The following is a 27,762-nucleotide window of genomic DNA, read 5'->3' on the forward strand; positions in this document are numbered from 1 at the left end:
ATTTGTTTTTGTGAAAAACGAGTTCGTGTTGTGATATAAGCCAAGTTCCTGACCCGACCCGACCCATTGTAGGCTGTAGCCCAAAACCCATTATCCCTTCCCTTAACGAGAAAGATTGACGACGGTGCAGCGACAGTGAGTGGAACGCAATGGTTGGTGGTGGCGTCTCTCGCATTTCCCACCATTTTCGAGACTGCGACTTCCATTTCCATTTCCACTTCACTTTTACTTACTCTGCTTTTCAAACTTTCCACCTTTCGTCTCCCCCACTCCCTCTCAAACCTCGCTGGGGAGGCATTTCTCAAACCACAGTTCCCTCAAATTACCGCTGTTTTGGCACCCCACCTAAGTCCCCCGGCGAAATTCCTCTCCTTTTCGATTGTTTCAGGTTCTATTCTTCATTTCATCAAATGGGTTTTTTTTTCTTTTTCTTTTTATACTTTTCCTTCTTGCTAGTTTGATGGACACTACTTACTTGCTTCACCTTCTGAAAAAATTGAAGATAATAAAATTGAGGTGTGTTTTTTAAAAGTTGGTGATTTGGTGTGAGCTGAACAGATCTCTAGGGGTTTAATTTGAATGTAGTTATAAAATTCGTATCTTCAGATGATATGGTGTTATTAAGTTAGCATTCTTTGTTGACCCTTTGATTTACTCCAAGGTTAAACGTTGAAGGTTCTATGTTCGTGTCCGAGGAATGAGTTGCCTAAAGCATGCATGATAATAAGAATATTGAGGTCGTGTTTGATTTAACTTCTCAGTAAGCTAAAATTAACATATCGACTTCAGGTTTTGGTCACGTTAGATGAAAAAACTTCTATAGAATAAGTTGATTTTAACTTATGGAAGGAATTTAATTCATTTTAGCTTCTTATTTTCTTTTTCTATGAATACTTATTGTGAAATATATTCAATCAGGACATGAGTTTCATGTGCTAATTGTTCATTAAATATTTTAATCTTACAGAGAGAGAGAGAAAAGGAGAGAGAGAGTTGATTTCTAACGGCTTCTACATGCATGGCTGTAAAAAATTCAGATGAAATTTCTTAAACAAGATCTATGCGTAAATTGTGGAAATAAAAATCAACCGATAAACAGATATACTGTTTTTTATGTGCATTAGTTATTATCCTGCTTTAGTCAAGAATCTGATTCCTTTTCTTATGTGAAGCCAACAAGAAGAGGATCGTGAAATTCTCTCTGATGGAACATCTGCCGTGGCAGGTTTTTAGCCTCGTTCACCTTATACCTCTTTTACCATTTTTCATATGCATGTCTATATTGTTTGGAGGAAAATAACATGCTTTTTCCAAAAAGTAAAAAAAAGAAAAGAAAAAAGGATGGTTGATGATATTGTGGAACCGGTTCTGACTTCTGTGATTAAGATGTCTTGATAGTTTCTTATAAGAGAGGAGTGCACCTTGTTGTACTTCTTAATTCCCTTAGCACAGTATTGTATTTCTTCCTTAACCTTGTACATCTTTTTTGTCTTTAGTCTATTTATGGCCAATTAGTCATTCTTCTTTTAGTCTTCGTGTATGTAGATTTCTTGCTTGTTGGTTAAATTAGTACTGCTTTCTTGAGTGTGTATAGAGATCTAGTGAAGATGGACATGCAGAAATTGGCGTGGTGGAATTATGTACTATTTTGATTCTATCTTAATCATTACCAGGTGGAATTGTAGCATTGGGAAAGTTTGATGCTCTACACATAGGTCATAGAGAACTTGCAATTCAAGCATCAAGGGCTGGACCTCCATTTCTTTTGTCATTTGTTGGCATGGCAAAAGTACTTGGTTGGGAACCTAGGTATGACCTACAAACATGTTCTTTTGGAGAAGTTTATTTCATTTTTTCTTCTTATTTTCTTCTCCTATAAGTGCTTTTGGAGAAGTTTATCCAAACAAACTAGTATACATTGGTATCAAGCTAAAAAAATGGTTTACTTGGGTGGAGACTGTATTTAGCTCTTGCAGACTTGCACTCATATAAGGTGATCTTACACTTTATGGCCAATTGATGAAAAATGTGATTCATACTAAATTTCTGAATATAGGAAAGGTTTTCTAAAGGGACTAAAATTTTGCCTTGACTTAAAGGTAAGGTTGCCGTCCTGTGACCTAGGAAGTCACAGTTCAAAACAATCTATTCATTTGCAGGGTAAGGTTGGGTTGTATACTTCTACCCTCCCAAGACCTATTTGGTGGGAACCTCGTGTGCTTGATCACCCTATAAACGATCCTTGTTGCAACAATAAGGTTATGCCTTTGAGTAGGAGGTCATGAGTTCAAATCTTACAGGGTCTATCCACCTGTGGGAGTAAGACTGTGTACATCTATCCTCCCCAAACCCAACTAAGTAGCAACCTCATGTACTGGATTGCCCACTAGCCTTGCCCTTGATGCATAAGTTGTTGGGCAATGGAGCCAATGCTCATGAGTCATGCCTTACTGAACTCATGTTAGTGTTCCTCACTTTAACATTGCATATGAGCCATAGGATGGAATAGAATATAGATCACTGACAGACATATTATTAAAATGATTAAGTGAGCCTTCCTTTGTTAGTTGTTACTCTTCCTTTGTAATTTAGGTCTTAGATTAGTAATCATTCCTCTTTCCGCCGTTTGAATAATTGATGGTAGAAAGATAATTATAAACTCGAATGAAGCTGGCTATTGTGGTCTATCACAACAGCAACAAAAACAAATAAAACCTTTTTCCACTGGGTGGGGTAAGGCTTCTCATGAGAATTAAACCTAAAACATCCATCCTACACCCGTCTCACTTCATCCTTATCACTTGAGCTATGCCTTAGTGGCATTGGCACTTTACTTTGTCATTATAATAACTTTTCCATCAGGTAGAATAACTTTGCAATCAATATTGCACATGGAATTCATTTTAAGGAAGACAATTATGATTATATATATAAGTATTTAAAAAGATTCTTCAGAAGTTTGGTCTTTGTTTTGGAGTTCTTTTGGGTGATTATACACATGAAATCTTATGGTTGTTAAAATAATTCTGGACATAATTTTAGTAAATACCTAAACTCCTAACTCATGTTTACATTCTGATTGTTGGGGACCAGAGCATCATAATTGTTATCTCCATGTGTAAAATAACGTCTATTTTGTTAAATGTTTCCCTAACAGGGCTCCTATAGTTGCTAAATGTGACCGAAAGCGAATTCTTTCATCTTGGGTTCCTTATTGCTGTAACATGGTCCCAGAAGAGTTTGAGGTTGAATTTTCAAGCGTTCGACATCTCAATCCCCGACAATTTGTTGAAAAGTTATCAAAAGAGCTTAGGGTGCGGGGAGTTGTTGCAGGTAAATAAGTAGCTCCATAATTTACCATCAACACATACCAACCCCTTTATTATTAACATAATTTATTGGTATTTTGTTATTTTTCCTGAATAGCAACATCAACATGATTTATTATTTGAGCAATATTTTACTCACACATAAGCTGAAATAGAAGTCTGTACTGGATTCTGGAACTTCTGGTAGGTGAGAACTACCGATTCGGGTATAAAGCAGCAGGTGATGCCTTGGAGTTAGTTAAGCTTTGTGAAGAGTACGGGATGGAAGCTTACATAATAAAATCTGTTATGGACAAGAATCGTTTTTCTGCTGATATGAATTCTGTTACCAACTCCAAAGAGAGGGGACAGGTCTCATCTACACGTGTTCGTGAAGCCCTTGCCGTAGGGGACCTGAAGTATGTCTCAGAGCTTTTGGGGAGGCCTCATCGTCTCATATTAATGGCCACTGATCAAGAAAGATTCAGTACTGGGCAGTATAAAGTGTCTGCTCCTAGATCCTGCTTATTGAATCTAGCACCAAAGGAAGGATTATATGAGAAGTGCTCACTTTTACTTGATCAGGAAAATGTTGTGCAGTGTAGTGTAGTTATTGACAGCAAGTTTGTCCATATAGAAACAGATTATGGAGGTCTGAGTGACATTTTTTGTTCTCAAAATTTGAAGTTCTTGTTTATTGAGTTTGGTGATTCCTGCACTTGATTCAGTTTAGATAATTATTTCTATTTAAATTTTTAGTCTACTGAATTGTAGATGATTTTTATCCATCTCCCAAAGTAGAGTGATACAGGTATATATGTACCTTTCTTCCTTTTTTCCCCTCTTCAATGCAATATGCCTCCAAACTAAGTGATGAAATTGGGTCAACACAATTGATTATAAAACAATAATTTGTGAATCTCTTCACGACTATGACATTAGTTGTACGTTATTGGGAATCTCTTATTTTCTGGAAATTAAGGGTTAGTTTCGGAAATTAGTTCGTGCTTGCTAAACTTTAAGTCTTTCAAATAAATAACTATAGTGTTGTGATGCTCTTTCAAGGAATAAGTAGTGGTACAAATAAAGTACAGATTTACTTTAGGGTCTTATTGACGATTGCTATGAATTAATAAACAAAAAAAATTCTTGAAAATTATGGAGGGAGCGGACTGAAAATTATGATAGGAATATATTGATAAAAATAAAAAAGATTATGTATGGACAATTTTATAATGTTATTTAATTATAATTTATTATGATAAAATTATTAACTTTTATAATAATTATTTTAAAAGTTATATCAATGATAATTTATGATTGAATATTTACATCGTCAATGTATCATCATTCAATTTATATTGATAATATTTTTTTATGAAACCTTTTTATTTTTAATTTCTTAACTAGTCTTTAAACACCAGTTAGCTAGTAACTGTTTTTCAGCACAAAGTTCTTTTTTTTTTATCCTTGATGTTAGATAAACTTTAAGGCTGTATCTTTTTTGTCCTATATGTTGATGTTAGAGAAATCTTGTTTGATATTGTAAAAAAAAAAACCCTGTTTGAGGAAACTATCATTTCAATTTCTAAAAATATATAGAGTTGATACGTTAGTTCTAGTAAGAAAACTTTAAATTGAGGTAATTTTTAAAAAAATTAGTTCTTGAATTTTCATCCAATTTTTTAAACTTAATTATTCATTATTATTTTAACCCTGAATAAATTTATATTAATATTATTGTTTAAGTCACATATTTATATTTTATTTTAAATGACTATGACTGACAGATTAAATGTCAGGAATTTATTTAAAATTTTCTTAATTTCAAGAAATAATAATAATATAGACTTTTATCTAATGAGTAAAACTCTGTTGATATCATAGACCGAATTTGTGGGGGAAAGACCATGGGTAGGATCGGAGGTCTAAGGCCTTAATAGAGACTAACTGCGATCTTTGTTCTCTCAAAGAAAAAGAAAAAAAACTGCCATATTTGAGAATTAATATATAATTCTGAAATTGATATTATGTGCAGTGTAGATAATTAAGATTTGGAAGTTACCCTCCCTCCCGCAGTGGCAGCAGGTGGGTTTCGTTTTCGATCTGATTTGAATTTTTAATGCTAGAGTATAACTCACCCTAGAAAACTTGTTTCTGCATCTCTAGAGTAAATCTGCGTAAAATGCTTCTTCGGAGACTTGTTTCTGCATGTCCTAAATCAAAGCGCTGTTCAAGAACTCAACAAGGTCTGCTCTGTTCTGTTTTTTGAAACAAACACTGATATGTTCAAATATGAATAACATATCTTTTTATTTTGACTAAACAAGCTTAAAAGTTTAAATGTACTAACAAATATTGTGATAAAATTAAGGTTAAATTATTTAAATATTATTCGAGTTTTATGAAATAATTTTTAATTAAATTTTATTTATTTTTTTTATTAAACTTTGGATTAATTAATATTTCTTTTTCATAGGAGGATTAAGACAAAACATATTCAAGAGATGGGTTATTGGACCACTTAATTTGCTTTGAAATTTGAGTATTTGACTACTCTCATTTCTGATTAAACATGACAACCGATGCAAAATGTAAAAATGGTTGAGTTGTAATTGAACGTTACTTAATTTTTTTTCCAAGGACTTTTCGTTTGTTTTAAAAACGATTCTGAATATTGAATTTTCTTGACTTTCTTGAATCTTATCTAAGGACAGTGTCACTGAGGAGTAGGCACTTATTTTGACTAACATCGTCCCACCGTTATATTAGTTGATATGATATGATCATTACAGTTACAATTTACAAAAATCACATGTAAATTACTTTAAGGGGAAAAAGGTCCTTTCAGAGTCACATCGCCTCTCCCCTGTTTTCTCGGAACCACAAATTGTCGTGTGGTTGACTTCATTCTTGTCACAGTCCACCACGTGGCTCAATCTGAATGGTCCATTCTCCTTTACAATCACAAGTTCACATTATCTCGTTTTTCTTTTCTCCGTTTCAAAAAAATTCAATTCACCTTAGGGTTTAAATTCGATACCCCAATTCATAGAAAGGAAGGCTTGAGGAGGGGTCGGCGTGTTCACACTTCCAACCCAATCGGGCTGTCAAAACGACGTCGTTGACAGCCCGGTTCTCTGGAGGTAGTAGATAGATATGCACATTCCCAGTTTCAGGTACCAATCCTAAGGAATAATCTTTTCCGAAACCGAATATCCCTATTCCATTTCATACATATTATTATTATTATTATTATTATTATTCTCTGCTCCGCGTATTTCCTACGTGTGATTTCTGATTTCTGTGGTGCACGTTTTTCTTCTCCTTCCAATTGGGGATACTGACCCCACCTACCCTTTTGATTCTTCCTTAATGGGCTCTCTGTCTTTTCCTTAAAGCATTGTTCTTTTGCCTAAATTTTGGTATTGACGTCTGATTCTCATTTTGGGTTTGGAATTTTGATTGTAGATAGGGACAAGGGTTACTACTTATTGGTGTTGTGCTATAGTATTGCTTTGACAAGCTTTTGCGTTGAGTTGAATATCTGCAATGAGTTCGTTTTCTGGAGCCATTCAAAGACCTCTTGTAGCGGCTGCCGCCGTTGCTGTCGCTTCTTTCTCTGCTGATCTCTCCGATAAATTGCCATCACGTGATTGTTCTACCTCCGATTTGGCACATTCTACTCCTTGTAGCAACACACAAAAATCAGATTCATCCTGGGTTTCTCATATTTCAGACTCAAAGCTTGCTAACCTATCTTTCGTGACCCGAATTCCGGTGCCTGTGCCTCATGTTCAATTCCGGGTGCCGAGTTTGGGACACAATTGTGTTTCAAATTTGTACCATTCTTCGGTTGCTTCGTCCCCGCATCTTCGCAATTTGTATCACTCTGCTGACTTGCCTAGAGTCTCAAGACCTGCTGCATATTCCCATGGTGTCTCCGATTCAACAACTTCTGAGGTCATGTATAAATGGCATTTACCCGAGCCGAATGCTTTGGATGATTCGAGTTGTTCATTGACAAAGTCAAGGACAGTGGTGGTCTTGCTGGGATGGTTGGGAGCAAGGCAGAGACACTTGAAGAAGTACGCAGAATGGTACACCTCAAAGGGGTTTCATGTCGTTACCTTTACATTTCCAATGGGGGAGATCCTGAGTTATCAGCCGGGTGGAAAAGCCGAGCAAAATGTTCATTTGCTTGTCGATCACTTGGCTGATTGGTTAGAAGGGGAAAGTGATAAGAATCTTGTCTTTCATACCTTCAGCAACACTGGATGGTTAACGTGAGTGGAATTTGTTAAGCTCAAGCATAAAATTTAGCAGTGTTCTTCTATTATGTTGCTTAATTGGTTTGCTATTCATTGTTGCAGATATGGTGTTATTCTTGAACATCTTCAAAAGCAGGATCCAACTATCACGGGAAGGATCAAGGGATGCATCGTAGACTCTGCACCTGTTGCATACCCTGACCCATGGGTAATTGCTTAGCTGTTGTGAAACTTGATGAACGTTGCTGTTTGCTGTGCATATTTCCTATCTTTTGTAGTGCTCATGCTATTATTGCTAGCTGTCCTTTATATGCTCAATGTCTTTGTTGTTCTATATATCCTCACTGTAAAAAATGATTAAATAAATTGCCTTGCTGAGTTGTAAAGTGTAATGCATTGATCAATTGAGACCTTGGATATTATGCTTGATTTCTTTGACATTTCAGGAATTGAGACATTGGCATTTGAACATATTTGGTTGAGATCTTTGACCTTTTCAGTTTTTTTTGGCCTATATTCTTGGAGTGGGGAAAATTAAATAGAAAAAAGTTATGTTAATTTCATTAATTTTGAATCCGTGAAGTTTCTTTTTTATATTTTGGGTTTTGATTAAAATGAGTAAACTGATACATGATGTCTGCTATTCTTTTCTCTACTAATCCTGGTTTTAGAAATGTTGAGGTTTTATGTTAGATTAGTAGATATGATTTTAATTATCTGATTATCATTTCAGGTCTGGGCCTCTGGTTTCTCTGCAGCGTTTCTTAAGAAGAACAGCGTGGCTACTAAAGGACGTGTATTTTCTGATGAATCTGGCATTAAAGTATCAATTGGCAGTGAAGATTGGCGCAAACCTGCTCTAACAGAAGCAGCTTTACTACTAATTCTAAAGAAATTTTTTGAGATCATTCTGGATCTTCCTTCAGTGAATAGGTAATGACTCAAATTCTTCTTTTACTTGATTGTTGCTATGGAAAATGATGATATTGCATCCCAAGTCTTGCTTGCTTTTTATTCTTCTAGAATATTGCTATTTTTGGAGGGCATTAGACCATTGTTGATTAGATCAAGTTGATAATAAACTCTCATGACCCTTGATGAATGGTTGAGAAATATGATTGTACTGACAATTTAGAGATTCAAGCGTTCTCAAACAGGAACATATAAGCCATTGTATCATTGTTGAAATTCTGCAATAGTTTCTTTAGAAAAGTGATATCTTGCAATGCCCTTGTTAAAATGTGACATTATACATGCAATATTTTAGCATAATTCACATCTGGAAAGATTTATGCATGTGATTTTTGGAAATAGCAGTGCATTCCTTATTGACTAATGGTATGGCCTTTTGGTGTTGATTCACAAGACATGACCTATCATCAAATCAATAAATATTCAATGTTTGTTTGCGTATGACAACTTTGCTCCTAACTATAATGATATTGTTCAAATGCAGGAGGCTCTCTGATGTCATGAGCATGTTGTCATCAAGACAACCTAGCTGTCCACAGTTATACATGTATAGCTCTGCTGACAGGGTTATTCCTGCTGATTCAGTGGAATCGTTTGTAGAGGCTCAGCGTAGGGCTGGACATGATGTGAGGGCATGCAATTTTGTCTCCTCACCCCATGTTGACCACTTTAGGAATGACCCAAAATTGTATACATCTCAGCTCAGTCAGTTTTTGGAGGAGTGTGTTGTTAGTCGTTGTAAATCTTACTAATTCTTTACATTCCTTGGCTTACTCATACACCATATAGTTCATCCATTTTGATTTTTGAAAGCAGCCATTCCATTAATGGATGGTGCGATGGTGCTATGGTGGTTAGGACTATATCAAAAGTCAACCACCTCATGGGGATTACACAATTGTTCCCTCACAGGTTATAATTGATTCATTGATATATTGATAGTGTAAATGAAAAGATATGTTACACAATTGTTCCCTGACACCTTATAATTGATCTCTTGATATATTGATAGTGCAAATGAAAGATTTTGCAACTTTCTCTTCAATTGATTCTTTCATGCTTGGGCTGGTGAAAAAGTGGCTGATGTTAACGGAAATTATTTTCATTTTTGATATCTTAATGGAAAAAAAATGAAGGTAATGTGCGATTGGGAATATAAAATTAGACACAGCAGATGACTTGTGAATTTTTATATAAGGGATTTGTTGCATATTTCAACTTTTTTTTTGGTAAAGTTATTAATAAACCTATCTTAATTTTGATACGATTCATGGTAAATTTCATGGCAAATTTTATATAACAAAATCTTATTAATCAAATACTTAATTGAGTTGATTATCTATTATATAACAAATTTTAGACACAATAAAAAATGATAGCAGGGAAAATCTCTTCCGAAAAAATGAAATGCCCTTATCTTAAACAAATTGTCTAACTCAAGTTTTAAGGGTTAAGAAAGAAATTGGAAGAACGTGAAAGAAATAAGGTAGAAGCAGAGAATCTCTTCCGAAAGCAAGAAAAAGTGCACCCTAGAGCAATAAGACAGGGAAAATCAAAGCGTGGAAACGTGAAGAATAAAATAGAAGTAAAAAATTTGGTAAACAACTCAAAGAATTATTTAGAGAATAGAGACTATCGTTAACGACAAAAAATAATATATGGAGCGAGGCTGAAGATGGGGTGAATATTCGATTATGCTTGAAGAGTAGTAGAACAAAACATTCAAAGTTGAAAAATAATGCCTTGAAATTTAATGGAATAGACTCTTGCAGTTCAATTCACTAAAATGGACAACTTCAACTCAAAAGTATATAAAAATATAAAAAAAAAATACCACTAAAGTTTAACAAGTCATAACTTAAAGCATGTTAGGTTTGAACGACAAAATAATCTAATATTGGTTTGTTCTACTAATATAACCTTCAATAATTTGTTCTACTGGGTGGTCGTCTTGTTGATCTATCCTTCTCCTTGATGCCGAGAACTTCGAGCCACCGATCCAAGATGCAGCAGCATCTAAGGTAGCCTGAGAAAGTCTCATAAACAGAAACGATATTTCACAAATACTATTAAAATGAACAGAAACGATATAAAATAGCACTCACAATTTTTTTTTTATAATTTTAGTTAGCAAAACAGAAGAAAATATGTTGAAAACAATGACAGTGACAGCTGAACAAAAGAGTATATTTTTTGTCGATCGAAATTGCCCAATGAACCAAAGGAATAAAGGGGATTTTGACGTAAATTTCGCACTAGCTAGCTGTAGTTGACAATCATTGGTGCACCAAATGAAAGCTGAAGCAACACAACACTCTCTTCTACTTCTAATTCCCATCTGCAGTTATTAGCCCCAAATCCTGGGGTTACGGTTTCATCTGCGTCGATGGCTTCGAATTCGATCGACGGCGACGCCGTATTGGGGTCGGGGCTGTGCATAAACGACGTGTTAAGGGACGACGAGCTGCGTTCCATTCTGGGGCGTGTGGAGAGCGAGAAGGACAAGGAAACGTTCGGGCTGGTCTGCAAGCGATGGCTCCGGCTGCAGAGCACAGAAAGGAAGAAGCTCGCCGCACGTGCGGGCCCTCACATGCTCCGGAAAATGGCCGATAGGTTCACACGCTTGGTCGAATTGGACCTCGCTCAGTCCGTCTCTCGTTCCTTCTATCCTGGCGTCACCGATTCCGACCTCGCCGTCATCGCCACTGCCTTCACTTGCTTGAAGATCCTCAATTTGCATAATTGTAAAGGTCAATTTCTCTTTTTTCTTCTTCTGGCTTTCTATGATTTACTGCTACATATTCTCTTATAGTATTCTGAGAATTTAACTTATATGGACAGAGAAGACTAAAAACAATGTTTTTTTTTTTCTGTCAATTTATTGTGGTTATTTTGTTATGTAAAGTTTCATGTTATCTAGTTCGAGTGATGATTAAGGACCAAGGTTTTACATCACGGACAAATGTGGAGAGCCCAAAAACCTTGACAGTGCGGCTGAAATCACAGTAGTGGACTGTGTTTTTAAAACTCTGCTAAGGACTATCACTATTAAAGTGTTTTGTTTATTACTTATTAGTATTATTTAAATTGTTTAATTTGGAGGATTCGAATTTTATGATTGACAGGGCATTTTGTTGTTTGTGTGAATATACAGGAATTACAGATGCTGGAATGAAGGCGATTGGTGAAGGTCTTTCCTTATTACAGTCGTTGGATGTGTCGTACTGTAGAAAGCTCACTGACAAGGGATTATCAGCTGTTGCCAAAGGCTGTTGTGACCTAAGGATATTGCATATGGCTGGTTGCAGATTTGTTAATGATGGTGTATTAGAAGCTCTCTCCAAATATTGTCGTAACTTGGAGGAGTTGGGATTGCAAGGGTGCACAAGTATTACTGATAATGGACTGATAAACCTTGCAAGTGGCTGTCGACAGATCAGGTTTTTAGACATCAATAAATGCAGTAATGTTAGTGATGTTGGGGTTTCTAGTTTTTCTAGTGCTTGTTCGTCTTCTCTCAAGACATTGAAGTTGTTAGATTGTTACAAAATTGGTGACGAAACCATATTATCCATTGCCGAATTCTGTGGTAATCTGGAGACTTTAATCATTGGTGGTTGCCGGGATGTCTCTGCTGATGCGATAAAGTCGCTGGCTACTGCATGTGGAAGCAGCCTTAAGAACTTGAGGATGGATTGGTGTTTAAACACTTCTGATTCTTCATTGAGTTGTGTTTTAAGCCAATGCAGAAACCTTGAGGCACTGGACATTGGTTGCTGTGAAGAGTTGACTGATGCTGCTTTTCAGCTAATGAGCAATGAGGAGCCTGGATTGAGTTTGAAGATTTTGAAGGTTAGTAATTGTCCAAAGATCACAGTGGCAGGTATAGGAATTATTGTGGGTAAATGCACTTCCCTGCAATACTTGGATGTGAGGTCATGCCCGCATATTACAAAGGCTGGCCTAGATGAGGCTGGTTTCCATTTTCCTGAATTCTGCAAGATTAATTTTAATGGTAGTAGCATCAGTGAGCCTGTTGTGCTTCTTTGATACCCTAATTATTTTAAAAGATTGGCTTCATAGTTAAATGTTCCTATGTAAACTTTATTGGTAAGGCATGCCTTTGTAAATTTGATGAGAATCTGGGCTGTTCTGGTGTGGTTAGTTTTCTTGTGCAACCCATGTATGATGTAGCATGTATATCAGTGCACTAAATGGTATTGGATGTATCATATTTTATTGATCAGTTCAGTTGTAAATTTGAAGAGAACATTTTCCCCCCTCTCGCTTTCCACAAATTTGTACTTTTCACTTGATTAGCCCTGAATATGAGCATAAGATGGTTGCTTTCCTTTCTGTCACGGGAAGATTTTCGATAGAACTAAATTTCTATGTTTGATTAAATGGGTTCAGTTTAAATGATCATTAGCTTTGTCAAAATTAGTTTCACTCGCTTGGTCGAGTTGGACTACTCCAAGTTCGCTTCACTCATTGGTGGTTGCTGGCATGTCGCTGGTGACTGCTTGTGGTAGCAGCCTTAAAATCTTGGGGGTGGAAACATTTCTGATTCTGCAGTGAGCTGTATTTTAAGTCGATGCAGAAACCTTGAGTTGACTGAGGCTGCTTTTCATCTTATGAGCAATGAGGAGGCTGGATTGAGTTTGAAGATATTGGATGTTAGTTATTGTGACGAGATCACAGTGGCGGCAGGTAAATGCAATTCTCTGGTTAGCTAAGCATGGTTCTTCTTTGGATATCTCTTTATTTGCAGAGGCCATGGGCGTAGTGCTTGTTAGGAGCTAGTTTTTTTTGTCTTTACCTTTCTAACTAAAATTGTTATAAATATTACGTTGAGGGTTGTAACTGCATTTTCACTTGATTAGCCCAGAATATGAGCATTGAAACACCATTTTTTTATTACAAGAATTACTTGCTACAATTTGATCTTCTCGTGAAATTAAGAAAAACAAAGAACGAGGAACTGGAACATGACCAAATTAATGGGCAACAACTATACGAGATGAAATGCGATATTAATTATTTTAATGCATGTGTAAAGATAAATATGACCTGGCTGTAGTGCAAGGTACGATTTAGCATGATAGAACCCCTTTAAGATTATGCCAGATGTTTGATCTTAATGTTCATATATATGGAAGATTATTTATTAAGATATGCATCTTGTACTTCTAAAGATTAGCATATGTTTTAGAAATATTTTTAGTTAGTTTTAGTTTTTTTTTTTACTGTTTAAAAATTTATCTGTCCTTTTAATATTGTTTGGTAAAGAGTTTATTTTAGGAGCTAGTAAGACATTACTTAAAATGCCAACCTTTTATTTTTGTTTTTTTTTTATATTTTATTTCATTTTTACTGTTAATATTTATTAGATTTCATTTTAATACTTTTTTACATAAAGTATGATTTTATTATTCTTTTTTTTCCCTCTCATAAACAATTGGGTTTTATATTTTGTTTGCTATTACTTTTAGATATTTTTCATAATATAGTATTTATTTTAACAATTACAGTATTTATTATATTTATTTGATGAGTTTAGCGTCATATTTAAAAATATTAATAATAATAATAGGTTCATTTTATTTTAATGGTAGTATTTTTCTGCTCGTTGACAGAATTCATGAGTGGAACGACGGAGAACTGAAGAAGAAGGGGCATTTTCACATTTACTCAATCTAAGCTTAGTCATTGACAATCATTGATTCATGCACCAAATTAGGGTTCTTCTTTCCTGTATGTCTGAGGTAAGGCTTTGTTGTTATGTTACGCCAGTAATAATTCCCATTTGCAATCAGCCCTAAATCCTGGGGTTAGGGTTTCCTCCGCATCAATATCAATGTCTTTGAAACGGGGATCGCCGCTGTGCATAAACGATGTTTTAACGGACGACGTGTTGTGTTTGATTCTGGGGTGCGTAGAGAGCACCAAGGACAAGGAAGCGTTCGGGTTGGTTTGCAAAAGATGGCTTGGGTTGCAGAGCACGGAAACGAAGAAGATCACCGCACGTGCGGGTCTCCACATGCTCCGAAGAATGTCTGATAGGTTCACACGCTTGGTCGAATTAGACTACTCCCAGTTCGCTTCCCATCGCATCTATCCCGACGTCACCGATTCCGACCTCGCTGTCATTGCTAGAGGCTTCCCTTGCCTGAGGTCAATTTCTCTTACTGTGATTATTTAAATAAATTAAGGTTTTTGCATTTATTATTGTTATCTAAATTGTATTTGTATTGTTTTGTGTTAATATACAGAAATTACAGATTCTGGAATGAAAGCCATTGGCGTAGGTCTTACCCTATTGCAGTCGTTGGACGTGACACTCTGTACAAGGCTGACGGACATGGGATTATCGGTTGTTGCCAAAGGCTGTTGTGACTTAAGGATATTGCGTATGGCTGCATGCAAATTTGTTACAGATGGTGTATTGGTAGCTCTCTCCAAAAACTGTCATGACTTAGAGGAGTTGAGATTGGAACTCACAAGTATTACCGATGATGGACTCATAAGCCTTGCAAGTGGCTGTCATCATATCAAGATTTTAAACCTCTATTTATGCCAGCGGTAAAGTCAGTGATGTTGGGGTTTCTAGTATTTGTAGGGCTTGTTCTCGTCTCAAGACATTGAAATTGATGGATTGCTACGAAATTGGGGACGGAACAATATTATCCTTGGCCAAGTTCTGTGGTAATCTGGAGACTCTAAACATTGTTGGTTCTGAGGATGTCTCTGCCGATGCCATGAAGACACTGGCTACTGCTTGCGGAAGCAGCCTTAAAATCTTAAGTATGGATGGATGTCCAAACGTTTCTGATTATTTAGTGAGTTGTATTTTATGTCAATGCAGAAACCTTGAGGCCTTGGGCGTTAGGTGCTGTGAAGAGTTGACTGATGTGGCTTTTCAGCTTAAAAGCAATGTGGAGCCTGGATTGAGTTTGCAGATGTTGGATATTAGTTACTGTGAAAAGATCAGTGTTGGGTATATGCATTCTTGTGAGTAAATGCCCTTCTCCGAAAAATTTGTATGTGAGTTCATGCCCGCATATAACAGGCTGATTTCCATCTTCCTAAATGCCGCGATATTCACTTTTTATATAGTGGTATCACTGAGCATGTCCATGCCGTGTTTTTTTTTTTTTTTTTAAGGTGAGCTTGCTGTGTTTCTTTGGTACCATATATATATATTTTAAGAGATTGGCTTCTTTGCTAGATCTTCCTATGTTAACTTTATTGGAGTAAATAACTACTTTGTAGTTAAAAAGTGTATAGGACTGTCACTTTATAAAGGTCAGATGATTAAATTATAAAAGTTAGATGTTAGTAATATGTAAGGAACTTGTCAAGTTCATAAATTTCCTTTATAATGTCATCACCAATAGCATTTTTTTAACTATATTGATATATGATCGATGATGAAACAAAATTTGCACCAGTGAGGCGCTGATGCACCAACACAATTTGTTTCCGTACACCGTCAACACCTGTGTAACCCACCCATGAATCTGTGCAACTTCTGTGTCCTCTCTGAATCTGTTAACACCAACCATGAAGACAGATCATCATCAGGTCATTGCCTCATCACAACTAAGCCACACCATTTCACGAATCAGCAACCATCCTACGATCATCAGGAGGAGGAGCACTGTCCAAAGGTTTGGCTCTGATTTTTGCCGAAAATCTCAGGGCAAGAGAACTTTGGAAACACAAAATGTTTGATGAGGTTCTGATTGAAGACATTATGCGTAATGGACGCCTGAATAACATCAGTGTTGATGGCAGCCAATAATGCCTGAAATTAATCGAGGCTTATAAATCATTCAAATAACTCAAGCAGTCAGATACTTGGTACGAATATATCATTTGTGAATACGTTTAAAAAACGCAACTATATTATTTCCAGTGTGATATATGATAGTAGTACTCTCGTATTTGAAAAAAAAAAGTTCCAAAATAAATGATATGTTAGATTTTCAATGTAATATTATTAATTATCATTTTTAACTAATATTTTTTTATAAGTGTTACTTTAGTTTTTTAATGTAATATTATTGACAAGGTTAGTTTTATAAAATTACTAGCATCTTTTATTTATTTGTGTAAAAAGACTTAAGACACCACTTATTTTAGAACGAAGGAAATAGTAAAAGAACGTGCTTAAATATGTCATTTAATTTTTTATGTTAGCTCTGATTGAGTTGTGGACTGTCATTTTAATTTTTAATTCCAAGTGTTGGTTGATTTGGCATTTTATCTTGTGTCCGTGTTAATTGCAGTCCTTGGACATCTCTTACTGTTCAATGGTTGTCGTGATTCACATGCGACAGAAGCTCTCTCCAAAAACTGTCATAACTTTGAGGAGTTGAGTGTGAGAGGGTTTATTACTGAGCTTGCAAGTGGCTGTCCACATAATCAGGTTTCTAGACCTCTATAAATGCTATAATATCAGTGATGTTGGGAATTCTAGTATTTGCAGGGCTTGTTTGTCTTCTCTCAAGACATTTGAAATTGGGGATGGAACCATATTATCCTTAACCAAATTCTGTGGTAACCTGGAGACATTACTCATTGGTGATTGCTGGCTACTGCTTGTGGAATTAGCAGCAGCCTTAAAGTGTTAGGGGCGGATTGGTGTAAAAACATTTCTGATTCTGCACTGAGCTGTATTTTAAGTCAATGTAGAAACCTTGAGGCACTCAGCATAGGTGCCTGATAGAGTTGACTAATGCTACTTTTCAGCTTATAAGCAATGAGAAGGCTTGATTGAGTTTAAAGATTACACTTGGATGTGACCTCATGCCCGAATATAACAAAGGCTTCCCTCCATTTCCCTGAATGCTGCGAGATTGAATTTCCTAGTGACATCGATGGGCATGCCTGTTATATATATATATACTACATTTATTTTAAAAAAGATTGGCTTCATCGATAGATCTTCCTATGCAAACTTTATTCATAATAACTCATAAGGCATGCCTTTTTAAATTTGATGAGAATCATGTTTGTCAAATAGATATGATGAATTGGACAATTTTTTTATTCATAACATGTTGGTTGGATTAAAGTGTAATATTCAATATTAATGTAAAATTTATGTAAATATATAAACAAAAAGATTTTTTACATATAGTATGACACAAATTTGTTTATTACTTAAGATTAAAAAAAACTATTTTATAAAATATATACTAATATAAAATTCAATATTATTTTAAAATGGAAAATTCAATTATAGACTAATATAAAATATAGAAATTGATAATAATAATAATAATAATAATTTGATATAAACATTATTTTGGTTGGAATAGAATTAGGTTCAAATTAACAAGATTTTAGGTTTTTCAACAAAGATTAAAAACAGTAACAGCTTAATATTTATTTAAATGAATCATTATGAACTGTTTTTAAAATTTTCTTTAAAATCCTTATTTTTCATTATTACTTTTTATGCATTTTATTTTGAATTAACTAATATATAATGCATATAAATATAATATTAAAATCATCTAAATTTTGTTATATGTTAACTTAGTCCCATAAATTTTCTTTTCAGTTTTATTCTTTGCAAATTCTTTTTTTTAATACTTATAAGTTTGTACTTTTCAATTTTAATATTTTTTAATGTTTAATCCACATAATTTTGCACTATATGAAATAAAATTGAAAAAACACAAATTATTTGACTAAAGTTGAAAAAAAAGAAACAACTTACAAGACCAAAATTAAAAAAACACACAATTTAGGTAGATGAGGTGATAATAATGTCAATGTTAATGATTATGATAATAATGTCGATGTCAATAATGATAATAATGTCATACAGTTACTAATAATAATAATAATAATAATAATAATAATATATATGTGAGTGTAAATAACAACAATTAGATGAATCATATTGAAACTGAAAAAAAAATGTGTATTTTTAAAATTAAAAATTAAATTCATAAATGTTTTATTTTAGTTTTGAAAATTGGTAATTAAGTTAAAAATTATTTAACCACATTTTTATCAAATATATTTTGTTTTAAAAAATACATTTCAAAACTAAAAATAAAAAACTGCAAGCACCAACACGGATCCTTGGTACTTAAAAAGCAAAGGTTGTGTTTAATGTTTTTAACAGTTTTTTTTTATGTAAACATAGGTTTTGGGCATTTGTAGATGAAGACATATCAAATTGCAAATAAAATAAATAAACCTATGAACAAAACTGAAAAGTACATTATTTAGAAAAAAATTCTACTTACAAGAAATTGTGATGTGACTTGAGAAAAGAAAGATGTTCTGTAATTGCCACTTGCAAGAAAACAAGAACCCGATGCATTAATATTATGGTAGAAAAACTCAATCATAATAGAGAGGTGGGGATTAGAAAAGTTCAATTTTCCTAACTGAAATTGTGACAAAATTATAGACATTTCGTTAGTATTTTTCTACTTGTTTATTGGAGAAAATGAACCGTTAAATAAGACCCACTAATTACATTATCAAAATAACAAAAAATGAGAAAGATCCTTTAATAAAATACTAGACAAGTCGTATTATTATCGATTTTATTGTACCTTCCAAACAAACCCTGCAGCGATTTGTTTTTATCTCCGCCGTACCATGTCGGAAGCACCACCGTCTCAGCCATCGCCTCCAACCGCCAACGCGTCACCACCGCCGTACTGGTGCTACCACTGCGAGAAGCGCGTCTCCATCGAAACGCTCGCGAATCTCCCCGACGTCGTCTGCGGTGAGTGCAAGAACGGCTTCGTGGAATCCATCCACACGCCGTCGCGCTCTCGCTCCCCCTCCGCCTCCTCCGACGACCCCTACTTCGGCTCGCAGTTCCTCCAGGTCCTTCGCCTAATCGCTCAGTCGGCGCGTGACGACGACGCGTCGCCTCCGCCGCCGCCAAGCCGCTCTCCGGAGAACGATTTCCTCAGGATCGAGCTCGGTGGCTGGGACAACGATGAGGAGAACGACAACGACAACAACGACGACGAGGAGTTCGAGGAACACGAGGAGGCGGAGGATCGCTCCGGCAACGAGGATCCGCACGGAAGAGACGACGAGGATCTGAGAAGAAGGAGGCGCGAGCTGCTTCGGCTTCGGATTAGGGATTTGGCGACGCGCACGAGGAGCATGCGGAACCGGATCTTGGATTGGGCCGAGATTCTGATGGGCCTTGAGGACAATTCCATCGAGTTCCGCCTCCAGCTGCCGGAATCCGACCGCTACGTCGGGAATCCCGAGGATTACGTCGACGCGGCGGAGTACGAGGCGCTGCTGCATACGCTTGCGGAAAGCGACGGCGGAGGTAGGAGAGGAGCGCCGCCGGCGTCGAAGGCGGCGGTGGAGGCGTTGCCGACGGTGAAGATTGCGTCCGAAAGCGAAGCCGTGGCGTGCGCTATATGTAAGGATTTGCTCGGTGTTGGAGACTTGGCGAAGAGGTTGCCGTGCGGGCATGGGTATCATGGAGATTGCATTGTTCCTTGGTTGAGTTCTCGAAATTCTTGCCCTGTTTGCAGGTATGAGCTACCAACGGATGATAAGGAATATGAGGAAGAGAGAGTGGTTAACTCTGCTTCGAGTTCCGGTGGAGGTGGAAGTGCCATTGTTTGATTCCGCTTGGTATGCTCCGTCTTGCTCTGTTCTCTTCTGCCATTTGTGTAATATATTTCGTGGTTTCTGAATTTCTTCTTTTTTTGTTGTTGGCATTAGTGGATTTAAATCAAAGCTTGCGCCATGTTATTATTAATTTATTTGAAGCTTTTATTATGTAGTTGGCTTCTTAGCTTTCAGATGATGCTAAGATACTTGTATATAGCATTTGAATCAATGTGAATGTGATCATATCACACTACCTCAATGGAATTTTCACTTTCTCCCTGTTATGCTTGTCCCTTGTTGTAGATTTTTTGGTTGCTCGAGTCACTCATATCATACGTTTTCCTTGCTGCCTAAGTATAACTCCATGTATTTATCGGAATTAATCTTTGGGTCAAATTTTGTTTTTGCTGGGATGAATGATCTTGTATCCGTAGAAGAAGAAACGTTGTTTAGGACTTGGAGATGGAAAGAAAGGAAGAGTGAAGGACAGAGCTTAAGGCAGCCTTTAATGTTTTTTTTTTTTTTTTGCAACTGATCATAACAACAATGTCCATTATGTGAGTAGCATAAACTTCTAATTTTAATTCGGCAACATTTTAAAATTTTCTCTTTTTTTTTTTTAAGTAAAAAAGAACGGGCATGGCTCTGAAATCTGAATAATTTGGAAAGGGAGAGAGGTTCAGAACTGGTTCTACCATGTTTTTTGTTCCTTTGTGACGCATTAATAAAGTTTGATTTGATTAATCACTTCACCTTCAATTCTCTTATAGTTAGTTTGTCATATTGTAACTGGCATATACCCATTGTTTATCTCCTATTCACTAAACCAATCGTCTAAACATGTTTTACTGATGAATGTTCCATAAGTGCAAGCTGATGCTATGATAGCCTTGATTATGTTTTCACAGTAAGCATAAGTTTTAGGTTGAGGGAGGTCAGGAAATCATGGGTTAGTCCTTTTACCGCATTTCTACTTTTTTTTCTCTATGGCAGATAGATGGTTGCTTTATTTTCTGTCATGGGGTGATTTTTTATAGGTATAAATTCCTACGTTTGATTAAATTAATGTATTTATTTGTTTATTTAGCTAAGGAATGAAGTTGCCGTATTATTTATTTGTTTATGGTAGATAAAATTGCCTTTATAAATTATAACGTAGCATCTCACGGTAGCAAATCAACTACCTTCGGTTGTTTGTCTTTGATTATTTCCCAAAACAGAAAACTAATGAGTGGGAAGCCAGTCATTGTAGTTTGCAACTTCGCGTTGTTTGTATGGAATAAATGTTCGATGAATGGAAATGAGATGCTAGATTTATATAAATGTTCTAACTAGTTTTACAGGAGAAATGGAAACAAGATTCCTAAATTTATATGATAGCCCTTGATTTTCTAACGGGTTAACAGGAGAAATCATATCAAGGTTTTGACGTTTTTTATAATAGCCATCGATTATGTTTTATTTATTTATTTATTTTTGGTGATCAACTTCAATTTTTTTGGCGGACTTGTGTTGATGACCATGGAGTTTTGAAGGATTAAATTGAGAGTTTGCCCATATGTGATGTATATTCTGTGACTCAACGTGCAAAAATGTCGAACATATTTTACATGTCATGGTCAGAATTGAATATATTCCACTGTCTACCTAACAAAAAATTGATGACGGTCAATTTTGTCAATTCAACATAATTTCATCGAAAAAAAAGATGGCATACTATGCTAAACAAGTATGCAGGTGGTCAACAAAGTTTTGTTTTTTTCTCTCTTGCCTAACAATTGATTAATCATCTTTTGAAACAAAGGATACCGTAATTTGCTTGATTTTGTTGGATCGATAAACGATTGAATATGGCTTATTACATGTAATACATTTTGATAAGGACTTTCTTATCATTAGATGAAAACTAGAATATTACGTTAAACAAAATTATTGTTGATTATTAAATTAAAAATGAAAACCTTAATGTAATTTAAAATAGAAAAAATTAAACAAGGGGAGGGGGTGTTATGGAATAGCATAATCGTCTTTACTCTTTAACAATGTATGTCTTTTTTATTCTTTTATTTGTTATTACCACTATCACAATCATGGACCGTCTTTGCTCCTAATTGCTAGTTTGATACCACTACTATGCTGCCCAACCACAAGTCCACAACTTCCCCTACCCTTTTGTCCCCCCCCCCCCCCCATAAGAATTATAATTCAGAATCAATTCCAATTCTAACGAAAATGGAATTGGAATTACAACTATAAATTATAATTTCATTGGGTCTTGCTAATATTAAGAAATAAAAAGGGATTTTTTTAATTAAAAATCATACGAAAAACACATTTAAAATTTTATAAAAAAATATATTTTCATGCATATCAATAAAAAAACTCTTTTTTACTTTCTTAACTAATACCCTGATGATGCTGTTGATTAACATCTACCAACTTCATTTATAAAATCACTTCTATTTTATGTTTCTTTTGGAACATGTAAATTATACTTTACTCCCATCTAAGTTAAAATTCACCATCGTCTGTTATTAAATCTACCCAATAGAAACACTAGCAGCCAACGCCATCACTGGAAAATACCAGTGAATTACCTCTAAAAGGGTAAAAACAAATAATCACAAAATAAGCAGGCAGAAAACTGCTTCTCTGCTTATTTCTTAGTAACTTAGTTAGCTAAGGAACCATATTAAATATTAGGTCGGCTATGAATGTCATTTGGTGGGGGCTGTAAGGTAAGCAACTTTTTTGGATGAGAAAAAAGGAATGCCAAATCATTCCCTCATCATCCTTTTGCTCCACATAAGGAAAATCCAAATTTTAATAAAGATAACAAGCTTCACCCGACATTAATTATATGCTTAAAAATGAAATAGGGGAAGCCACTTTCACAGAGTTTAGTATCTTACAAAACGCGTCTCCACTGCACAACGAGGTTGCCAATGAATGTACAAACTACAGAGTACAGACTGCATGAAATGAACCTTCTCAAGTAAGAAATAGCAATGAAACAACGTCCAGCCTTTCTCATGCTGTACTGAAGGTTATTCTCAATTTTGTCTTAATTAGTTGAAAAGTTACTTGAAAGTAAGAAAAAATAAAAATTGAAAGGAGTTAATAGTTGAGAATTAAAAACTAAAAGCTGATAAGGTGACTTATTGAATTGAAAATATTTAGTAAATAAGTCGTCATGTTGTTGTTGTTGTTTTTTTTTTTTTTTTTTAAAGTTAACAAGGGTAAAATATACCACTCTTATAAGTCAGACGCTACTTCTGTTAACATAAAAAATAAATTTTTTAAGTTGGGGTAGTTTTTCCAAGAAAAATTTCTAACCAAACACTTTTACTAGCTTATTTTTGGTCAAATATTAACTAGCTTGTAAGCTACTAAAGTATTTCACCAAATATTAACAAGCTTGTACTTTTATCATTGTTGACAGAAAAGAGGTGGCAAGGATATACCTCTAAAATACTTAGGGTGTATTTATATGATTAACATGACTTCTGATCAACGCAGAAGTAACAATTTTCTCCTATCACATTTGTTGTCTAGAAAAATGAAAAATTGCCTTGAAAAACACAAAATGGGGTTCCTAATTGATTCCCAAAAGTTTAATTTTGATAGCATATTGTGAATCAATTGAACCAAAAGTTTAAATGGTTAGGTTACCAGTAAAGCGTACACTGGTCACATAACAAGAGATTGATCGCATAAATAAATATGTTTGATTAAATAATAATCGTCCGATTAGTTTTTGGTTTATTGTATATTAAATAAGATCTCATAATTGGTTCCCTAAAAACTTCCACGAAAGAATTAAAAATAAAAAGTTTTTATTAGCAATTGTGCTGTGAGTGCATTAATAAAATCAGTGCACCTAAAGCCGGGTAAGGGGTGGAAATGATTTGGGTTGGGTGTTATTTAAATTTGACCTAACGTGTTTTATATTTTTATGGTTTAAGTTTGAATGTGTTATTAATCTGTTCTTATATTTAGGTTTAGTTTTTGTATAAGTTCATCAAATCCGTTAACTTATTTAAAGACTTGTTTCATATTAAAAAATATAAAAAATATTATTTTTTAAATAAAATAAATTTTTTTCAATAGAAACAATTCAATAATTTTAAACCATAATATAGACAAAATTTATTTACAAAACATTATATGTGACTATGTGACATGTTACCCAAGCCTTTTAACTCTCATGAAAAAAAATAGTCAATATTTTTATTATTCATCTATATTTATATGAATTAATCTATTATAAATATTAATTAAAATTATTTAAATCGTCAGACTAGTAAAATAATTTTGTAATTTAAATAAAATAATTATAATATTATATATCATATTAATAATAATATTTTTATTATATAATATTATTTTTAAATGGACTGGTTATTCACATTTAATAGGTTTTTCTTAAAATCTATGACTTAACTTATTTAATTAAATATGCTTTTTAAAAAAAATTGAAATTGACTTTTTACTAAATAAATTAAGTCAGACCTTAAACAAGTTGAGTCGTAATCTCCCGACCAACAAGGCAGCCTGTTGAATGTTGATGCCTTATATATACATAGGACCATTGACTTTGTCTGAATTTTGATTAACGTTGATTGAGATAAGTCTCTACGTAAACTAAAGTTTGAGTTTTCTTACTGGTGCTGGAGAATAAGTCTCTACGTTAACGTTGATTCGACAAGCAATATTATTCTGTCTTGGTAAAGACTAAAGAGACATGATAAATTTACTCTGGCTATCAACGGTTGGCATATAGGTTCTTTTCATCAGTAAATATTAATTTATTAATTTTGTTAAAAATGTCAATTATAAAAATTTGAACTCATTGACTTTTTTTTCTTCTTCTTTCTTCTTTTTCCTAATCACTAAACCAATTTTACATTTCTTACGGACTCACAGCCATCAGAGTGGAGGCAATTGTTATTATAATAATGTAGTGTATAACTGAAAAATTACTTCTTTACTTATTGAAGATAGTATAATTTAGTTTATTTTTTATAGTGTTTATGTGTTTTTATTGCATGTACTTTTGGTTTCTTTTAATCTTGTATGGTATAGTTTGTGTTTGTAACTTTATATATCCATTATGATTAACTTATCATCAATCCAACCCTTTTATTCCTTTTACTTTTTTTCTATTGAAAAATGAAAATTAAAGGTCCATTCAATCACAGTAAAATGAATTTCCAAGCACATCTATAATTTTTCATGCATTTGTTTTCATTATTATTTTATATTTTAGTTACACAATTGTCAAATAATTAATAAATAACACTTAAATATTTAAGTTATAATCTTCATTTGATATATCTTCAAATGCAATAAATAATAAATATAACAATGAGAACACAAAAAAAATAAAAAAACATCAAGAAGTATTATTATGAAACTGCATGTCGCATGACCAATGCTTCACTTTTGTTGCTCAATATCTTTTTTATGCCATGAATATCATTAAGAATTTGATGTAAAACTGTGATAAAAATATTAAATTTGTAAAGAATAATTGTGATATATGTTTGTAATTCGAATGATATTATATTATATTATCAATCTTACCAATTCATATGTATATATTATCGTCCCCACAACTTAAATTTGTTGGATCCGTCACTTCCTACTGTTAACATATAATACATCGTAAGAATATCCATTATTGACTTTAATCAACATTACAATTTAGGCTAAATTAGGTTTCGGTTCAAAATTGTCTATTATAGAGATAGGGATTTGGCCTCAAGTCTTGGAACAGTTGCAGATTTTGCCCTTGTGGCATTTGTTCTTGCTGGTTTAAAATATAATATTTCTAACATAAAAGAAGAGATTAATTGCATGGGTAAATATGGTTGATTAAATGAATAATAGCCGATTAGTTTCTGGTTTATTGTATATTTAATAGGGTGGGTCTTGTTAAGCACCGGTTACCATTTGCTTATTGAATATCCTTGCAGATTTTGCCAGAAAATATGGCCAATATTTATTTTTATGAAGTTTGACTTTAAAATGTTAAAATTGGAACTAACTTTGCATGTTGGAAATGGAACCAAAAGTTTTTTTAAAAAAGAAACAACTAGTTTTTGTTTTTATCATTAACAAAATTATGTAAAATATTTGTACATTTTAGGAACCTCTGCAACTTCACAAAATAAGTGATGAAGCAGAGGGGACAAACAATTTTACTTGCACAGGTTTTTTCCTCTAAGCTTGAGGGACAGCCTGCTGAAGACATCGTAAAGCTTTCTGATAATTAAAGAAACCCATGAACCAGAAATCGAAATCATCCACAGTAACTATTTCTATGTATTTTTGTGAAGGCTTCTCCACATTCTGACTTTTGTTGACAGACTTTATCTTTGTAAGGGGAATTGAGACCTGAAATGACATAGAAATTGAAGTAACATATCAGCAAAAGTATGAAGAAAGATTAAGGAGATTGCTAGAAAACATTTGCATAGACTAGACACTATAAAAATAATTAAAAAGAAATTCACCTTATAATGGACTCTAACATCTTCTCCATTTGGGGAAGAGATCTTGATGGATCTATCACTGCAAAAAGCAACTTTATGGGTGGATATGAAGAGAAGACCAGCTATAGGACCAGATGTGGTTGATAAGTAGCATTGTGATGCTTTCAACAGCTTCTCCCCTTCTCTCACACTAAACAGTTGCATGAAAACTTTCTCTACTCCACCAACCTGAAGAATTCTGGCTCCCATACTTAATTTCCCTTTCACTGTATCTGTTATCTTTGGTCCAAGCCTCACTGCATTTTACAACAACAGTTTCAAGCCATCAATAAGAGCTTCATTTTGTTTTCCAATAATCATGTCAAATTATGCATCATACAAATTATGACAGAAGATTGTTCTATATCTTGCAACTAAGCAAAAGCGAAAAATAAAATTTAAGTTGTTAAAGATTATATATATACCATGCTCTCGGAATCTTTGTAAGAATCCAGATTTGTGATGAAAGGGTGCTCTATTTTGCTTTGATTTAGTGATGGACTTGCTGTATTTGCCACACGAATCAGGCAAAAGATATCTCTTTGACGACTTCCCAACATGGTATGTTGAGGCGACAGAAATTCCATTAGCTAGGTCATGAAGAAATGAGCCCTTCATTTTTGTTGTTATCTTTCAGGAATTTTCCTCTTATCTCTTGGAGGGTCTTTTGAGCAATGACAAGCTTGTGAATTATATTCAAGAGCTCTTAACACTTTGGTTGATGAATTCTTGTGTTCTATTAGGGTAAATATATATGGCCAAAAGGAAACAAGTTGACTCCTGACTTTTTGCTGGATGGGTCAGATATGGATCATCATGAAGACTAAAAGGAAAAAAGTAATTAAAAATTTGAAGATTTGCATGTTCGGTTGCCCATAGAAAAAAAGATACATGAAAAAGAAAGATGTGTTTATTAATTAAAGAATTGAAAGCAACTTTGTGATGCTAATTAAAAGTATCCCTCTGGATGTTGATTCTGTTGAATTTAAATATAAAATCCTTATATGCATAAAAACTTGGAACGTGTGGTTGGACTTAATGGTTGGCTGGCTGGCT

General features: G+C 34.3%; 5 protein-coding genes and 1 pseudogene across 6 annotated transcripts; 5 read left to right on the forward strand and 1 right to left on the reverse strand.

Annotated features, from left to right (window-relative positions):
* LOC100808911 (FAD synthetase 1, chloroplastic) lies at nucleotides 1-4,141 on the forward strand. The gene is made up of 5 exons (XM_003535720.5): nucleotides 1-388; nucleotides 1,173-1,225; nucleotides 1,674-1,809; nucleotides 3,158-3,333; nucleotides 3,517-4,141. Exons 1-5 carry the CDS (start codon nucleotides 150-152, stop codon nucleotides 4,029-4,031), a joined length of 1,119 nt encoding a protein of 372 aa, XP_003535768.1. The 5' UTR covers nucleotides 1-149; the 3' UTR covers nucleotides 4,032-4,141.
* Nucleotides 4,142-6,303: 2,162 nt separating this feature from the next.
* LOC100803064 (transmembrane protein 53) lies at nucleotides 6,304-9,519 on the forward strand. Of its 2 annotated transcripts, XM_006589679.4 has the most exons (5): nucleotides 6,304-6,487; nucleotides 6,780-7,594; nucleotides 7,682-7,787; nucleotides 8,313-8,512; nucleotides 9,036-9,519. In XM_006589679.4, exons 2-5 carry the CDS (start codon nucleotides 6,861-6,863, stop codon nucleotides 9,301-9,303), a joined length of 1,308 nt encoding a protein of 435 aa, XP_006589742.1. In that variant the 5' UTR covers nucleotides 6,304-6,487; nucleotides 6,780-6,860; the 3' UTR covers nucleotides 9,304-9,519. The 2 variants fall into 2 exon arrangements, with proteins under 2 accessions (XP_006589742.1, XP_003536745.1); XM_003536697.5 differs by having other exon boundaries at nucleotides 6,304-7,594.
* Nucleotides 9,520-10,496: 977 nt separating this feature from the next.
* LOC100803599 (F-box/LRR-repeat protein 2) lies at nucleotides 10,497-12,810 on the forward strand. The gene is made up of 3 exons (XM_041006017.1): nucleotides 10,497-10,572; nucleotides 10,679-11,301; nucleotides 11,706-12,810. Exons 2-3 carry the CDS (start codon nucleotides 10,938-10,940, stop codon nucleotides 12,599-12,601), a joined length of 1,260 nt encoding a protein of 419 aa, XP_040861951.1. The 5' UTR covers nucleotides 10,497-10,572; nucleotides 10,679-10,937; the 3' UTR covers nucleotides 12,602-12,810.
* Nucleotides 12,811-12,969: 159 nt separating this feature from the next.
* Nucleotides 12,970-15,778, forward strand: LOC100804660 (F-box/LRR-repeat protein 4-like; annotated as a pseudogene).
* Nucleotides 15,779-18,932: 3,154 nt separating this feature from the next.
* On the forward strand, nucleotides 18,933-20,429 carry LOC100802200 (E3 ubiquitin-protein ligase CIP8). The gene has a single exon (XM_003536695.5). The coding sequence runs from the start codon at nucleotides 19,181-19,183 to the stop codon at nucleotides 20,180-20,182; it is 1,002 nt and encodes a 333-aa protein (XP_003536743.1). The 5' UTR covers nucleotides 18,933-19,180; the 3' UTR covers nucleotides 20,183-20,429.
* A 5,782-nt stretch (nucleotides 20,430-26,211) lies between these two features.
* LOC100804129 (GEM-like protein 4) lies at nucleotides 26,212-27,442 on the reverse strand. The gene is made up of 3 exons (XM_003536699.5): nucleotides 27,132-27,442; nucleotides 26,689-26,963; nucleotides 26,212-26,569 (listed from the first exon to the last, which is right to left on the reverse strand). Exons 1-3 carry the CDS (start codon nucleotides 27,322-27,324, stop codon nucleotides 26,396-26,398), a joined length of 642 nt encoding a protein of 213 aa, XP_003536747.1. The 5' UTR covers nucleotides 27,325-27,442; the 3' UTR covers nucleotides 26,212-26,395.
* Between the last annotated feature and the right edge of the window lie 320 nt (nucleotides 27,443-27,762).

Source organism: Glycine max, chromosome 10, assembly GCF_000004515.6.
Source record: "Glycine max cultivar Williams 82 chromosome 10, Glycine_max_v4.0, whole genome shotgun sequence".
In the NCBI taxonomy this organism is placed as follows: domain Eukaryota; kingdom Viridiplantae; phylum Streptophyta; class Magnoliopsida; order Fabales; family Fabaceae; genus Glycine; species Glycine max.

Excerpts from the sequence above, each read along its gene's own strand:
- LOC100808911 (XM_003535720.5), top strand. The coding sequence starts at position 150 with ATGGTTGGTGGTGGCGTCTCTCGCATTTCCCACCATTTTCGAGACTGC. Across the intron at positions 389-1,172 it reads CTCCTTTTCGATTGTTTCAG|CCAACAAGAAGAGGATCGTG; the intron begins GTTCTATTCTTC and ends TCTTATGTGAAG. Across the intron at positions 3,334-3,516 it reads GGTGCGGGGAGTTGTTGCAG|GTGAGAACTACCGATTCGGG; the intron begins GTAAATAAGTAG and ends AACTTCTGGTAG.
- LOC100803064 (XM_003536697.5), top strand. The coding sequence starts at position 6,861 with ATGAGTTCGTTTTCTGGAGCCATTCAAAGACCTCTTGTAGCGGCTGCC. Across the intron at positions 7,788-8,312 it reads TTGCATACCCTGACCCATGG|GTCTGGGCCTCTGGTTTCTC; the intron begins GTAATTGCTTAG and ends TTATCATTTCAG. Across the intron at positions 8,513-9,035 it reads GATCTTCCTTCAGTGAATAG|GAGGCTCTCTGATGTCATGA; the intron begins GTAATGACTCAA and ends GTTCAAATGCAG.
- LOC100803599 (XM_041006017.1), top strand. The coding sequence starts at position 10,938 with ATGGCTTCGAATTCGATCGACGGCGACGCCGTATTGGGGTCGGGGCTG. Across the intron at positions 11,302-11,705 it reads CAATTTGCATAATTGTAAAG|GAATTACAGATGCTGGAATG; the intron begins GTCAATTTCTCT and ends GTGAATATACAG.
- LOC100802200 (XM_003536695.5), top strand. The coding sequence starts at position 19,181 with ATGTCGGAAGCACCACCGTCTCAGCCATCGCCTCCAACCGCCAACGCG.
- LOC100804129 (XM_003536699.5), bottom strand. The coding sequence starts at position 27,324 with ATGAAGGGCTCATTTCTTCATGACCTAGCTAATGGAATTTCTGTCGCC. Across the intron at positions 26,964-27,131 it reads ACAAAGATTCCGAGAGCATG|TGAGGCTTGGACCAAAGATA; the intron begins GTATATATATAA and ends TGTAAAATGCAG. Across the intron at positions 26,570-26,688 it reads ATGTTAGAGTCCATTATAAG|GTCTCAATTCCCCTTACAAA; the intron begins GTGAATTTCTTT and ends ATGTCATTTCAG.